Source organism: Thermobia domestica, chromosome 7 (genome assembly GCF_964235325.1).
Source record: "Thermobia domestica chromosome 7, izTheDome1.hap1.1, whole genome shotgun sequence".
Lineage (NCBI taxonomy): Eukaryota > Metazoa > Arthropoda > Insecta > Zygentoma > Lepismatidae > Thermobia > Thermobia domestica.
Genome location: NC_137460.1, coordinates 202,472,957 through 202,489,948, shown reverse-complemented (window position 1 = coordinate 202,489,948; position 16,992 = coordinate 202,472,957). Strand labels below are relative to the sequence as shown.

Genomic DNA, 16,992 nt, shown 5'->3' with positions numbered 1-16,992 from the left:
CCGGTTCGACGGTTATAGTTTTACGAAGAAAGAAATGGATAAAGATGCAAGTAAATGATTATGGTAGAACTGGTGGAATACAAATGATTACAATCCATTCAAAACTAATAAGCAAAATATTTTACATTTATCATATATGTATAGTATACTTGTGCATTAATCATAGAAGTATTGCTGGCATACTTGTAAGATAGCAGAACAAAATGGACAAGTGTAACAGCTCAGGTAGCTATCCAATGAAGCAACTATAGTTTTGGAACCCAGCCTCACACATCCTTTAATGCATATTTAACAACAGATAACGCTTTACCGAATTCGGTACAAAATTTAATAACAACATATTTTTACAAAGACAAAACCTGGAAACATCCTAAAAACAAACTAAGTGCTAAAGCCAATCAACCTCACAAAAGTAAAATTACACCCATACCCCTAGAATTCACTAATGATAAAATTCCAGTGGAAAGAAGCTAAATAAATGATTATGAAAGCATAACAAGCTTTCCATTGTTTCCTTTCGGCTTTTATAAGCTCTTCCCTCCAGTTATTATGAACCATTTTCTATACTTTTTTTTTTTATTACTTTTCCTATGTTTGTTTGTGTCACGAGGTGTACAAATTAACCTAGCCTGAAGTTTGTCCTGTCAGTATGTGCGTTCGTTGAAAATATACGGGCTACTAACATTAAAGAACGTCTGGAGACCACATTTAGATCACAAACCATTATTTTTTTTTACTCAAAACCACGAACAAACTATCAAATCCAGAAAGAAAAAAAAAAAAAAATACAACTTAAGAATATAACAATCATAACACAAACCTGAATGACATCAACTCTGGCATCTGTGAAATTGGGCGTAAGCCGGAAAAGATTATACAAACATTTCTGCACATATACTGGACGATGCGAGTATCTGCGTAAAGCTTCCAAAATTTGAGCTTCAGACGCAGTGCCCGTAACCTAAAAATACACAAATTACGTTATTTAATCAAACCTAGTAATAAACATATATAAATCAATCAAGAAAACTTACAACACCTTACTTTAGAATCTAAAGAAGAGAGAATGTACACTTACGTCCAAAATGATTGTAGCATATCTGTAAATGTCTTCTTGTAAGAATGTAATTTGATATTGATTTTGCAGGGCACTTTTAATACCGATACTATGTGTATAATCGGTAAATGTATATTTGTGGTAAAGGGTCTTAGTAAGATAGTGAAATCGGCCCTTGATCCAAATTGGGTCGCTATTGACCCAAAAGGTTACCCTTGACCTAAAACTACCTCAAAAAAATTTTTGACCCCCCACTCCCTCCCCTTACCGAATTATCGTATCATACATGCTCAAAATTGGATAGTTTTTAATTTTGGTGGGGTGATCGAAAAATGTTGAAAGTTTCACAGATTGTAGATACTATTTAGATGTAAATGTGCATTTTTTTTTTCAAAATAATCGATGAGTATTTTCTTTATTTTTTTGCGTGTTGAAAATTTCAAAAAATTGTAGGAAAAAATTTTGGGGGGACACATCGCTGATTTTTTGGTTAAAAAATTGTTATACCCTTAGGTACAACATATATTTTTTTCGGGGCCTGAAAGTGATGTTAACATTGTCAAAAACAAATAAAACTGAAAACAAACGTGTTTTTTTCGGGCTCAAAAAACCTCGCATCGGCTGAACGCATCTATCAGTGCTTGCTTCACTGGCCGCATACAGTGGCGCTCTCTACCGAGAGCTGAGTGTAACTTTGTTGAAAAAGTCGTTGAAGTGGAAGCACTGTTACGGAGACATATTTGGTGTTTCTATTCCGAAATGGACCCAATCGAAGCAGCCGAAGAACAACAGAAGCAGAAGGGGCGCAAAAGAAAGGAAAATCGTCAACTTTGGCAAAGTATTGTTTGAAGGGACCCTCACCTTCAGGGCAATAAAATGGTGGAAAAACTGTGCAAAAAAATGTTTGTTTTCAGTTTTATTTATTTTTGACAATGCTGACATCACTTTCAGGCCCCGAAAAAAATATATGTTGTACCTAAGGGTATAACAAACTTTTAACCAAAAAATCAGCGACGTGTCCCACCAAAATTTTTTTCTACATTTTTTATGAAATTTTCAACACGCAAAAAAAAATAAATAAATAAATAAACAAAACACGCATCGATGGTTTTGAAAAAAAAATTGCACATTTACATCTAAATAGTATCTACAATCTGTGAAACTTTCAACATTCTTTGATCACCCTCACCAAAATTAAAAAATATTCAATTTTGAGCATGTATGATACGATAATTCGGTATTTTTTTTTTTTTTTTTTTTTGAGGTAGTTTTAGGTCAAGGGTAACCTTTTGGGTTAATAGCGATCCAATTTGGGTCAAGAGCCGATTTCACTATCTTATTAGGAAAGACCCTTTCATTATAAATACCAAGATTAGAATGAGTAAAACATTTTTTTTTTTTTTTAATCTAGCAAACGCATTGTTTGGAACTGACAATGTAAGTTTAGGAACCTTGCACTCAGGTTGAGAGTGCAAGTGATGCAGTTTTTTGATTCATCTATTAAAAACTGTTTAATTATTATTATTACTATTATTATTTAGTTTTCCTATCTACCATTCCATGCTATATTTATGCCTTTGTTCAGACTTCGTTATATAGGCAGACAGGGGCATCAGCGTGACGCACAGATCGAGGTGTCTGCCGTTTACCATTAGGATATTCCTACGATATTACAAAATTTTTAAAGAAGGAATAAATTTACTAATTTTTTCCTTTAAAAAAATGGAATCCACCTATATATTTCTAATTTAGTAGCGTACCGTATTAGATAATTTTGAGAAAGTTGCCAGTGAGTAATACAATATGTCCAAAATACAGTCTTTCTATCCTAACTATTCAATACGTATCCTTCATAAGTTAGGTTTCACACTGATGAACCAACAAATACATGTACAAAAGCCCTTGAAATTTTGTACATACACACACACACACACACAAAAGCACGATTTAATTCACTTCATTACAGTTCCTATATGTCAAGTAATCAACATTCTGTAGGGACAGTTAGAAAATTTTAACAATGCCATGTTGAAGACAGTATTAGTAACAAACTTTGATATCTACAAATTCACATTTCAACCATAAAATTCTTAAGAGCTAATACTGTCTTATAAAAGAAGGAAAAAGTTGTACTTACCATTAAGTTAGGATTGTATTGAGGGTGTTTTTCATCTGTAAACATATCGTCGTAACAGACGTCAGTTTGAATCAAACCCAAAAACGTCAAATTCGGGTGATGAATTACAAAGCGCCGTAAATCCATACAATCTATTTCTTCCTTCCCTGAAATATCCAGCGACGTGAGATGGGGTATACATTCAGGATTTCGCAGCAATTCCGTCACTTTCGATCTTAACGGTGTAAACATTTCGAACGGATGATTATCTCGCTCATCCGAAATATCCAGCCAACGGAGTTCACTAAGTTCTAAGATTACTGGAATCACATTCTCGCATGTAGCCACTTTTAAGTTATACATACTTAACGATTTAAGCCTATCGCGACACTTTCTTAGCGCTGTTATATCATCCACACGAGTGCAAGATATGTCCAAATTCTCTAGAAGAGGCAAATCCTCTGCTACAATTTCTAAACCGTGCCTATTAAACTCTGTATTGCTCACATTTAGAGACTGTAGATTACGAAGCTTGGACAAAGCAACCACAACGCAATATTTTGAGCTATCCATAAAAGTACTTCGAGCAACATTTAATGAGCGCAGGTTCTGTAACGTCCATTCACCTAAGCACCCAATTAAATCATTCACCGTCACTTTTAATCCGGTGACTTCTAAATCCACTATCTTATGCGCACGCAACACTCGGAGACCCTTCGTGGTTACACTACTTGCATTTTTCAATTTCACATGCTTCAGACGAGTAACACTAGCATCGAACAGCGTAAGGGTGGAATCTGTTAGCTTCCCCTTTTCGCACAACGTAGTCAACAATTGTTCCGATATTTCAGAATGAAAATACACATCATTTTCACGAAACAACAGCTTTACTCCGCCACTATCATCTCGTGTTGGCTGGCTCTCACAAATTGCCTCTATGTTGTCACATATATAGTCCACACACACTTCCTGCAGAGACAACGGAGAGTCGTACATCTTGTCTTCTACTATCTAGCAACGGCTTCCAATTATATCAACACATTCATACTGCCTACCTGAAAAGCAAAACAAAAAAGTAACATATCTAAAGTAGAGATAATTCAATGTATACGCGTGTGTGTAATCTACCTAAAGGCAGGTTCTAGCCTATTTGCCTAGACTTATGTGTCAATAAAAAATGTTGTCTTTTGAAGAAAAAAAGAAAAACACTATATTAAGCCGTTAATTGTTATGCTATCATTTATATTATTTTACCCCCTTGTGAATTATAATTATCTCTCTCTTATGACAACATATTAAATTAATCCACTACTACTACTAATTACTACTACTACCTACATGAAATGTGCAATGAATATATATACAAATGAACAAATGAGACATACAGTAGACATAAGGAAAGGAAAGGAAAAAAAAAACTACATTGACTGCACCTTTCATTATATATTATACAGTATTTATTTTTGGAGGAAATTTGCAAACTAAAAGGCTAAAAAATCTATTGCTGAGATGAGAAACATTGGGAACATAATGTTTTAATTATTATCAACCAGTCGTTTATTTTGAAGGGCACGTGACACGTTCGAAAGATTCGTACAAATGAGGTTGAAGTAAGCCACTCCGCTAATGAACTTGCTATTCCGTATATGTATACAAGTATTGTGTTTTTGAAGTAACCCAGATGTCTATCCATCAACTAAAACATAATCTAACAAACATATGATGGTTAAGAAAGAATCTCAAAATTTGACCTTTCAAACCAACAAACAAAACAAGATCAATTCATGGTGGTTGATATCCCTTTATGATATTGAAGAAAAAAATCTGATACGCTCTAAATATTCCTTTTCCCATAATCCATTCGTTAAATGAAAGCATGATATCAAAATTAAAACAAGAATATTTTCATCTAACATTTACTTAGTAGAGAGATTGTCATGGAATGTTTTGGATGTGTGACGCCATACAAATTTACTGCAACATTTGCATTGAGACACTAAACATCTTCATATCCTATCAACCAACAAAATATATGAAACTGCAGAAATTCACAATCAAAGTCGGACTTGTGATATCAACTAGTTTAAAAGATTAATTACTGGTAACAATCACTCGCTAACGTAGTTGCAATATCTCCAAACACCATCTTAGATAAAGAAAATGACAAACTCTATCAATGATTAAAGGAATGAAAAGGTTACCTGGTTGCTGATAAAAACTAAATTCCAAACCTAGACTCTCATTTACGTTGAATCTGGTTTTTAATTCCTTACGGAGCAAATATCGAAAATAAGTTTCGCACGTTTCGCTAATTTGCCCTTTCCACCATCGTGGCGGAAAAGAGCTCGAAAAAGGCACGGTGAATTTCCCTAAAAATGGTTAACAGTAATTTAGATAGAACTATAATTTACGAAATATTCAAGGTTAGGGCAGATACACAAAATTTTATAAGATTTTGTTCCAAACACTGCCAAATTTCTAGCTAATGTAAATTTCAAATTGCAGGAGTTCTTTTTCCTGCCACTAAAGTGTCCGGTTTTCTCCTGTATCATAATACAAACTAGTGCAAGGTAATACATGGGATGGTATTCAATTGCACTTCTAAATGCAAATCAACAATAAGGGTGCCGTGCAACAGAACAATAAGGGCATCAAACACGTTATGATAATGTATATACTAAAACTAATGTAGCGTTACCAGAAACGGTACGTTACATAAATCTTAAGTAATATATTAGAACTAGCTGAAATTCCCCTTCTTCGCACGGGGTGAACAGGTTTACGATTCAACCTTCCTTCCCCCCTTAGGATCCGTTTTTCACTAGAAATAAAAGTTGACTCCTGTATCAAGGTTGGTAAAACATCCCAATCGCGACTCGTTGAAACTATTTAACAATTGGAGGAATAAGTAGATCTATGGAGAAAAATTAAAGGTGACCGTCAATACGTGATCTTGAGTCCCTGTATTGGAAATGACTACATTTTTAGGTGTTGTAGAAAGTATTTTATAGATATGTAATGTACGAAAAAACAAGGAAAAGTACAGCCAAAAGAACACTTAGGGACTCTTGACATTAACTGCTGTGTGATTTTTTATAATTATTATTATCTGCTTACTAGTAAAATTCTAGGCACAGCTGAAGGAGGCTATTAAATATGAATCACAATACTCTCAAAAGGAACTTAACTGTGGTTAATTCCATCAGTCTTACATGGAAGTTACAGGTTGTTTCTCTCTCTCTCTCTCTATATATATATATATATATATATATATATATATATATATATAACGCATGAGGGTCGGGTTTCACATTGAACTGTGAGCTCACACGCGTCCCTTAACGACCGAGTGTCTAACACGCGTACCTTCTGTGAATGTGCCTCTGGTTCGATTCCTGGTCGTAGGATTTGTCTCGGAGTGGCTGTTCAGATCCCACATTAAATAGTAAGTCAGTCTCCTATAGGCTGGGGGCCACCCAATCATTCAGTAAATTCACGTCTGACGCAGTCTCCGGAATTTATATGTTACGGTTACCATATTTCTTTCTATTGTCCAGAGAAACGAGTACGACTAGTGATCTTCAATAACCATCCGACGACTTCAAGAACAAAATCAAAAGCATATTTAGTAAGAAGTAGGTCAAGATCTAGATATAACAGTTACACACAATTACTTGTGAAACTGAGGTAGCACCTTTTTTTCTTTCCTTATAAAAAAAATCCGATATTCCAATTTAACGCCTCTCGTTAACGACGCGAGATTTAACAGTTCACCATATCACTTTATCCAAAGATTAAAACAATGACTTTCTTTGGTATGCTCATTGAATATTTTTGACTTAGCATCTTCCAGTAAGAATGATAGTCTGAACTGTCTCAATTTTCTTTTATCGCTTTATAAAGCTTTGCTATACAAGTGACCTACTACAAAATATTAAGCCTTACAGTGCCACCAAGCGCTGGCTCCTTTTTCCTGAGGCCACTAGTATCACTTATTTACATGGCAGAAGCCGGCGTTTTTACGGACTTGCCAACGGCTTAAAGCTTTAGGAAATAAACACGTAAAGACAAAACCAGAAAGTAATCGACAAGGAGAGGCAGTATCGATAGCAGATAATACAAGTTGTTAGTGCTCGGTATCTTATCTTTTTTAAAGATCAGCATACGAACAACAGAAAGAATGATTATTTCAGAAATAATAGAAACTTGTGAGTTCTTCTAATATTAAACAAGAAAGCATGACTATTTGAAAAGTTGCAAGCGGTGGACGATGACCCAGGGCCTCGCGCTTTCAGAGGCCTCACAAAGACCAACGAGCCTAAATACAATTTGACACTGGCTTTTATAAAGACCCATCGATTCAATAATTAATAACGCAAATATAAACACTTATGAATTCGGATTGTTTTACATAAATCATGACATAATGGTGGCTTGAAACAAACTTATAGTCTATTCTTGTAATATTAAGCCATTAACATAGGCGACAGGCACTAAGTTTATTTTAATATTGCAATAATGAAAGCAAACAACTCTTTCATTTATTTAGCACTAATAACATAGTTGAGATTAATTGATTTCGAAAATTTATTATTTTATTATTAGCTATTTGGAAGAAAGAAAAAAAAAACGGAAACGTTACAAACTTTTCTTGCCCAATGATCCGCGAACATTTCTCACCGAGAGTATCGGAAGAATTTACTACGTCGCTAGCTACCTGCATGTTGTCATAATGAATTGGAATTAATTTCTTTGAGGTCAATGCATGCACCTGCAGATTTCGGTGAACTACAGAATGGTCCGGAAGTGGGCGTATCCTCCTCCCCTTTACTTTCAACAGTATAGTGTTAGTTATGGTAGAATGTCTGTACACAGTTACCTTGAAGTCCTAAGAGTCTTCAGAGTCATAAATATCGGTATGATCACTATCCATGTCGTAACACAGCTGAATTCTGCGCCAAGTTCTCGCAGATGCTTTGCGGAGATACTCCGGAGTCACGAGGGTAAAGGCGTGTTCAACAGCTGCTAGTAATTCGTGCGTTGTGTAGTATCGAGTGTTTCTTATTTGTTGCTTTATGAAACCCCAGAGAGCATTTTATGGTGTCGTCAGATCGGGACTTCTTGGAGGCCAGGCAAAGGGAGCTGGTGAAGATGCAAAACCTCTTCCCGGCCAGGAAACGTCTGATTCACGCACATAAATCGCGAAGTGCGCTGGTGCTCCATCCTGCTGTATCACAATAGTTCTTGGATACCATTTTCTTCCAGTTGAGGCACCAACCACTCATTAAGCATTTCCAGTTAAGAATGTTTATTAACATTGTCTTCGAAGAAGTAAGGCCCAAAACTGTTTGTTGCACTCATTCCAGCCCACACCATCATGTGTGGTGGGTTTCTCTTCATCTCTTTGTAAAACCGGGGGTTTTCCTTACACCATATTACAACGTTCCGAGAATGCATACTCCGGTACATAACACACTCGTCTGTCAGAAGGACTGCACCACGGGATCGTTTGGAACAGAACGTCTTAAGAAGAGTTTTGCATGCCTCTTTCTGCGCATCCATGTCGGTGTCACCCAGTTCATTCACGGTAAACCTTCAATTTTATATCTTCTTTCATGTGCCTCACCATGGTGGTCCGAGGAATATCAAACTCCGAAGTTCCTTTACGTGTTGATTTTGAACGCGATTGCTGCACTGATGCTACCATTTCATGCACGTTTCTCCCCGTCTTATGAGTCGACCGCCTCGGAGGTCTTTCACACTGCCCGTAGGAAATGCACATTTTTCCCATCCCAACATTGTTGCTCTTCTTGGTGGATTAATACCAATTCGGTCTGTAAATTTTGCTTTAACACTTTCCATGGTGTTACAGGGTGTGTACTAAAATTCTAAAATGAAATCTCGTGACTTATTCATAACCTTTTCTTTACCAAACCATAAAATTTTGTAACATTTTCAACAGCGAATTTGGCTGAGAATTACGCCGAGTTTTCATGCATGCAATAGAAGGGTGCTTTGCTTGAGATTTGGTAGTGTCTAAAGCCGACCATAGACATTTTTGGTAGTGAATTTTGACGTTTTATAGAACAAAATTTTCTAGTCTATACTTATATTTGTACAGATTTAAGAAAATCGTGACCCCAAAGCTAAGTTCGTGACTTTTTTCTTGACTTTCATGACCATTTTCTGATTTTGTGACTTTTGTGACCGATAGACAACACCCTGTGTCACCTGTGTAACGCCTTTCATGAAGCCAAACCGCAACAACTAATCTCTGTTCAATGCTATATGGACTTTGATCACACATTGTTGATTACTCCAAATTCACTGTAAATAACTAGCTGTTACCAAGCACAAAACAAATTAACATGGATAGCAATGTTGCCAGACAATGCGAAGAATGTTACATGGTGTCTAGCAAATTTCTCTCAGCAATTTCCCGACTTTTTCCAGACTTTTCCCGACCATTTCCAAATTTTTCCCGACTCATTCTAAACCGCTTCTACATAGAAAATAGAAAAACGGTTGAAATGAATCGCGATGTATTTAGGAACATTTAAAAAAAAAATACGATGTAAACGTACTACATCGCGATGCATTTAGGAACGTGAGGTTTACGGAGTCGCTCCGACAAACGTCAGCATCATTTCCAACATGTGGAATTTAATTCCATTTTTCCCGACTTTCTTTTCGCAAATTCCAGACAAATCCCCGAATTCCCGACCATTTTTTAAATTTAAGACAAATTCCCGACTTTCCCGATTTTCCCGACTGCTAGACACCCTGATGTTACCAAACAAATGTGGGTAAAACCTAAAACCGTCAAAAAAACACCAATTAGGGTACGCCCACTTCCGGAACACGCTGCAGAAACACCTGACGACTCCTCATATTTTTCGTGGAAACATTCCAGTACGATCAATCGATTCGCACAATTGTCATAATGGACAGAGTGTGAAACTACACAACGAGTGATTATTAGTCATCCGACGAAATTTATCTAATTCCTTCTAAACACAATATTAAATAATATTGCTCAACATTATTAAATTAATAATGTACTAAATAATATTTCTAAATTCTCGTACATTTCACACGACACTCGATCAAGCAAAAATGCTTGGTTGGTATTTTACTTGGGACCCAGATTATTGCAACATATTCTGTAGTTGGTAACCCTTCTGCGAAGAGTTGCTTCGATGTTAGTTTCACTTGTGGCCACGACCCGCTCACCGCTCTTTCGACCTGTACGTATGATTTTGTTTCTAAAGCAAATATAAGAAACTATCAATGTGTGTAGTATGTCCTATCTAAGTAATAATTCAAAATACTCAACAAAAATATGTCTATTATATTTCAAGCTTATCAAGTTTATTCTCTTTCTTTAAGGGATATTTAATTACATTTACTCCATATTTAATTACATATTCCAATTATAAATTTAATATACAAAAATATTTTTTCGCAGGTGGCTGAATGATACAGCGCTTACCTCTGGTATGTGGAGTTCCTGGTTCGATCCCATTTCCTCCCACTTTCTCATTCCACTAATTCATCCATCATCATTCATCTTCTTTCATCATCGTCTCCCTTAGCCTAAAAGAGCATAATTATATGATATTAAGAGTCTTCATCCTGGCGAAATTAAAATACCGCTAATTTTACAGTAATTATGTGATATCTTCAAATAGATAAAAGATAATTGAAATATGGAACAAGAGCGCCCTAGACAATATTATTTTGCGTTAGGTACCGTTATCACAAGTCACCTAGCGGCTTTCCGTTTTCAGCTGTTTAGAAACGCGAAAATAAACGCCGATTTTCAAAATGGCTCGAAATCGAAAGCAGATAAGTGAGTCGTGATAATGGTTTCTCATGTAAAATAATATTGTCTAGGGCGCTCTTGTTCCACATTTCGATTAACTTTTATCTATTTGAAGATATCACATAATTACTGTAAAATTAGCGGTATTTTAATTTCGCCGGGATGAAGACTCTTAAACCGAAATATTTCATTTCATTTCAGTTTTTCAAACGGAGAAATGTTCTTTACAGAGTAATTTTATTACGCAAATATGATTGTACTATTATGCATACTAAAGTGGCACTTCACAGTCCTGAAATTTGGTTATATTCATTTACCGACATATCGTCAAGGAAATAGTAGAAAGTGCGGAAAGTGACCATTAAGTTTTCTGGAATTTTGTGTATACTCCAAATTTATTTTCCGATACTTCACATTCTTTAACTTTTCTCGGATATTCATATAATAGGAAGATTTTTCAAGAGTCTGACGCAATGTATTACCAATGAAAATATCAGAGAGTGTTGAAACGATTTATTTATTTATTTATTTTTTTATTTTTATTTTTAAACATTAATAGAGATAATACTACGTGCTTTATGGCATCCGAAAGTAAATATTTTAGACGTGTTTTACGCCCTCGCTCGAGGCTAGAGCTCACTGAAGTTTACAGCACTGAAAACCACTAAAGTTAAAATTTGGGGACGTTTCCCTTGACATCTTTCAAACTTGTATTCTATTAGCAATTTTAATTTTCAAAAGGTAAACTTCAAAGAATCCACAAATTTTACTTAAATCGTGTCTAGATCAACAGATGTACATTTTTACTTTAGGATCCAACGACCAAGATTTAAAGTAGCGCCAACCTTTATGCTACGCGCTTTCTCAACTTTTTCTGGTCCTTATACTTTTCCTTGGGTTACTAAAAATTCTTTGTGCAAGTATGCTCACTAGCTAACAAAGTTGGCTGGTTTAAACCAGCTGGTTTTTTCAAAAAAACCAATTGGTTTAAACCAAACAAAAAAAGAACGAAAAATGCTTTAAATCATGTGAACTTCATGGGGACGTCTCCACATATGAAACCATCTGCATTACGTTTATGTGCTGTTGCGATTCGAGGTGTCCCTTTAAGCGAAAGTCTTCTCCGTGATAACCTTGGTATTTCATAAGGATGTTACAAAAGCCTAAACATACGAAACGAAACCAAATTGTATATTTCTACTTGCCTGAATGCCTGTTGTTTTATAAAGAAGCCAAGATTGCTTAAATATATTGATAGAAATTGGCAAAATTTATCAACTGCCTACGCAGCTTCCAACGTCAGCTTAGATTTGACTTTGTTTTAATTTTATTGAATGATATCTACATACCAAATTTGTAATTTAATACCTCAGTTTTAGCGTAGTGATTATGATACGTTGACCTTAAAATTTTATATACAAATACATTTAAAGTAATAACAGGATTTTCCCAATGGCTAAGCCGGGAGTTTACCGATTTATATATAATCATGGTATAATGTTTTTACTTGTGTAACTGTTTATCTTTTTGTCCTTCTGAAATGACTCTTGACAATTGTATTAACAAGTAGGCCTATGTTAAGATCAGTACAACGTATTTTTATCAGGAGTCCTTTGTGAGTGAGTCGGCAATCGCATTTGTGACCAATTATCCCCGGTTTCGTGTCGAAATGGACAATTTTTCTTGGATGAAGCCAAGAAGCGGTTTGGATTCCGCTTTAAGCTTATGTGGCCCCTTCCAGCATAACCTTGTTATTGCATAATAACACCAAGGCGAAACAAACTAATTTCTGTCCATATCTAATATAAATACATAGAGTAAATTATTTAAACCAAAAAAACCGGGTTTAAACCAAAAAAAAAACTGGTTATTTGGTTTTTTCAATAAAAACCATGGTTTTTGCCAACCCTGCTAGCTAATAAAATTTGCGTTCTTACGAAATTGTGACGATTTTTCCAAATAGCAACTTATAACCACGTTTCTGTTAGCTAGATAGATCAAGCACAAATGGAGAGTTGCTAATATTATAAGCATACGTATATAATATTATACGAGTTTGTGAAGTATTAAGTAACAATTTATGAAAAACACTATACGCATACCCATGTTTGTGGTGGCTCTCCTCAACTTCTGTACCAAACAAGGTAATATTACACCCATTACACGCCGTCAAAAAATTGGTAATTACACAGTTCAAATTTGTTACTGCAAGCGCAAGAGAGGAATAAGAAGAAGAAATACCTAACACTGTGTATTTCCAAAACATATACGATAATGTCTGCATTTGTGAATCTATTGTGTGAATCAAATAGTGCTATTACTGGAGTGATATAAAAATGTGTACTTTGTATTTCGCTATAAGAAGTTCTTCCCTGATGTTCTTACATGCATGATGCGTGACAATCATTAACATAAATGGAAGGCATCTAATGTCTTGCAAAGTACTGCTGCAAAACTCATGGTTACAAGAGAGATGTGCAATCCATATCATGCACAACCTGCACACATTCGTCGGCACCTCTGAAGATGATTTTATTTCCTTTCCTTTAAAGAAATAAGAGCGTGTGTAAACTTTGGCAACAGTGTAGAGACCCAAAAGCAGATAGTGAAAAGGGGTAAAAAATAAAATAAAATATAGGTTAAATACTGATAAATCAAGTGCGTAAGTCTGAGGATTTTTTCACAGAATATAACGTTAACACTATAACATGTCAAATTTTTACCGTTGAACAAGAAATTTGAAGAAGAAATGGATAAGATACTCTTGGTCCTTTTTGAAACTACGATAATTTCATGCCACTCATATAGGAAGGGGGGGGCGGTGGCTCAGTGGTAGAGCGTTCACCTCTGGTGCTTGAGGTCCCGGGTTCGATCCCAGCCTCCGCCAAGTGAACTTTGTGGTGGACAAACACCGTGCTCGTGGGTTTTCTCGGGGTTCTCCCGTTTCCTCCCACTTTCTTCATTCCATCATTTCACTCATCTCTCATTATCACCGTCTCCTTTAGCCTAACCGGCATAACCGTGGGACGTAAAACTTACAAATTTCATTTCATTTCATACAGGAAGGTTCTTCCTTGATAGCTGGAGGTGCTTGCATGATTTTGAGTTTGTCGTAAAGTGTAAAGTGATCTTAAAACATTAGAGTGGCCCAGTGAATGACTCCATATGTTTCTCCTGCGACTTCGATCTCTTTACTCTGTGCAATTCGCCTATGGTCTTTCGGACTCCATGCTTCACTATGGATTACGAAACAGAATACCCTAAAAGAAGCATACTAAATAAATATAAAGGGTATTACTTAATTTCACCCTCAAATCACTTGGTAGTGATTACGGTTTATTTGTAATTGTGATAAGTATGAATACAACGTGGACATATGACACGAAAACTATACTGCATAAAACATGAATCAACTTCAGCCAGGTGGGCACTAAAAAGCACGAATAATATCTAACCGGATCAGGCACGAACTCAGAAGGGGCATCCGAGCGACAGCAAGGGGATAGGTCCATAGGGAGCAGCCGCATCAGGGATGGTGGGTAAACGCTGGGGTAAAAGTGAGGGGGAACGCCGTCGCCCCACTGCCAAAAAAGATGTATACGGAGTCTTCCCAGTTCCTAAAAATTACAATGGGCAAAGATAGGCAAGGGGACGGAGTTACGCCATACCGCTACCCACCGTCCTCCTACATTTTCAGATCCACTTTTACCCCCGGGAATACGAATAAACGAGGTCGTTTATGACGGCTCACTGTAAATCACAGTACTAGTTCCGGAGCTGTAGAATGATTTGAGGGAAACACTAAATGCCATACTAAATAAAAAATTAAGTAGGTAATAGTATCACGAGTTTTAAAAGTGATAAGTGAGTCAAGTATTGCTATTTCCGCATCTCTTGCTTCCAGGAGATTTCAATGACACGTGACATGTATGGAACTTAGAACAGCTACATTTTGTGTTAAACGATAAACATTAGAATGAAAGAAAGGAACGCATTTTTCGTGTAACTTTCGGAAAGAAGGTAGTTGTAAGATCAAATGAATCAAAAATAAGGGCATTTGTGCCGTATCGCCGGATCACTTTGAAAACTGAAAAATGTATTGCATTCGGTTATATTTTGTTGGATTACATTAAGTTACGTTAGATTACGTTACATTAGGCGTGCAGTATTACTTTAATACGGACTCATAGTATTAGTAGTAGTAGGAGCAGGAGTAAGAGTAGCAATAGTAGTAGTAGGAACGGGTTAGAAGCCCGGCAGGGTTTGGTTGGGTTGTTCTTGACATGAAATGGACAAATTAAAGACTTGCCAATTTTATTCTGTACATTTTACAATTTATGGATCCGTATAGTAAAACAAGTGTACCTCTCCGCGAAATAGTCCATCCGCCTCCACATACAGTGCCGCTAACAACATCAAAAACAATCAAGAAATACAACCATTTTCTTAACTTTTACTATTCCCCTTCCCTGCCTTGTACTCATTCTTCCTCACAAACTTAAATAAATTCTCCAACTGACCCGGTAAATTTCCTAAAATTGGTCCGGCGATACGGCACTTAATCCAAAATAAGAATGATAAGGAAATAAAGTGCAGGTCTATGCTTTCCTTACCTAGTAGACTTGTTGTTTGGAACCGAAAATGTGATTTTTGGAACCTTGCATATAGGTTGCGAACGGAAGTGATGAAATTACCTTATTCATCTATAGTAGCATATTTACAGTAATTATTTTCCTCTTCCTATTCCGAAAAATCTCATCTGCACAACTACGGTGGTCGTGGTTTTGTAAATTTCAAATCGGAAGTAAAATATACGCTACTGACTAAAAGAAGGTTTATTTTTGAAGGAACCATCGACTTTGTCTGCCATTGTCATGGTCCACCTAGATTCTAAACTTTTCAATGGTAGGCATACGAAGAGTAAAGTTGGCAACAGATAAAGAGCTATTTTGAAGGTAAATTATTATCTGCATACTGTGATTGAATTATGTCTATAAGTATATAATTTTCTTGCCGATTATTGACCAGTCTGCACGCAAATAATTCCTAGCAGATTGATATAGTAAAAGATTTAAAAAAAAAAAATGTCTTAAAGACTTGATCTGCACGATTTTGTTTAGTAATGTACGCGTTGAAATTTGTTAAGGTTATAGTTAAGGAGCCGTACTTCCCATTTAGGGAAGGACAAGAAACGCCCTACTTTCAGGAATTATTCAATGACTATCTAGGATGTTAAAAAGTAGGTAATAGACTGAGTTCTTGCCCTTGTACTTAGGGTGTTTAGGTAGTGCAACAGTAAGATGTATCCTCGTGCACGGGAGATGAGAAGTAGCTGTTCTTAACTATTACCTTTGTTAATTTTTACCAGAGCCTTCATTAATAATAAACATGTTTCATTTTCAACTTTTCCAAGTAACTGAAGAATTGGCAGGCAAATGAAAACAAAGTCTGTACCTCATAAACAACCTAAACGAAGATTCACTTGCTAGCAACTTTTATCCTTAAAATTTACGGAGGCGAACCTTTAGAACCATTTATATCGATTACATCTGTTTATTAATATGGCATATATTCCGAAGTTGGGCGTCCGCTTTCGTCAAGTTTTTTCACTGTTATCTCCTTTCCACACTTTCTGCAATTTGTTATTAGGTTCATTAATCTGTGCTCTTCACAAACTTTTAAAAGATTTTGCTCGTTATCAATGTATTCCTTCACAAATGTTAAAACTGCTAGCTCATTGTCCTTGTACATTCGCCATGTTGGTAACATAAATGCTCGTTTCTTTCCCACAATGCAGCTGTTCGGTTACTTTGCGCCAAGTAGTTCCCTCCGTTCGCCATATAGTCCCATGTTTATAACCGCTTATATATAACAAATAAACAGATTTTTCGAGACTCTTATATATTATCAAGCATACAAACGATCAAATTATCCATATATTTCCTGTAGATTTTAAAAATTTCGCTGGAAACGGACGCCCAATTTTGGAATTTA

The 16,992-nt window shown here is 36.0% G+C and overlaps 1 protein-coding gene across 2 annotated transcripts in view; it reads right to left on the bottom strand.

Annotated features, from left to right (window-relative positions):
- The window catches only part of LOC145690666 (protein zyg-11 homolog B-like), a 41,073-nt gene that overhangs the window by 23,505 nt on the left and 576 nt on the right, over positions 1–16,992 (bottom strand). For both annotated transcript variants that reach the window (XM_081765790.1, XM_081765791.1), the window contains exons 2-3: positions 3,195–4,228; positions 821–961 (exon numbers count right to left, since the gene is read on the bottom strand). In XM_081765790.1, coding sequence (XP_081621916.1) covers positions 821–961; positions 3,195–4,169 — 1,116 coding nt within the window. In that variant the 5' untranslated portion in view covers positions 4,170–4,228. The remainder of the gene's footprint in view (positions 1–820; positions 962–3,194; positions 4,229–16,992) is intronic.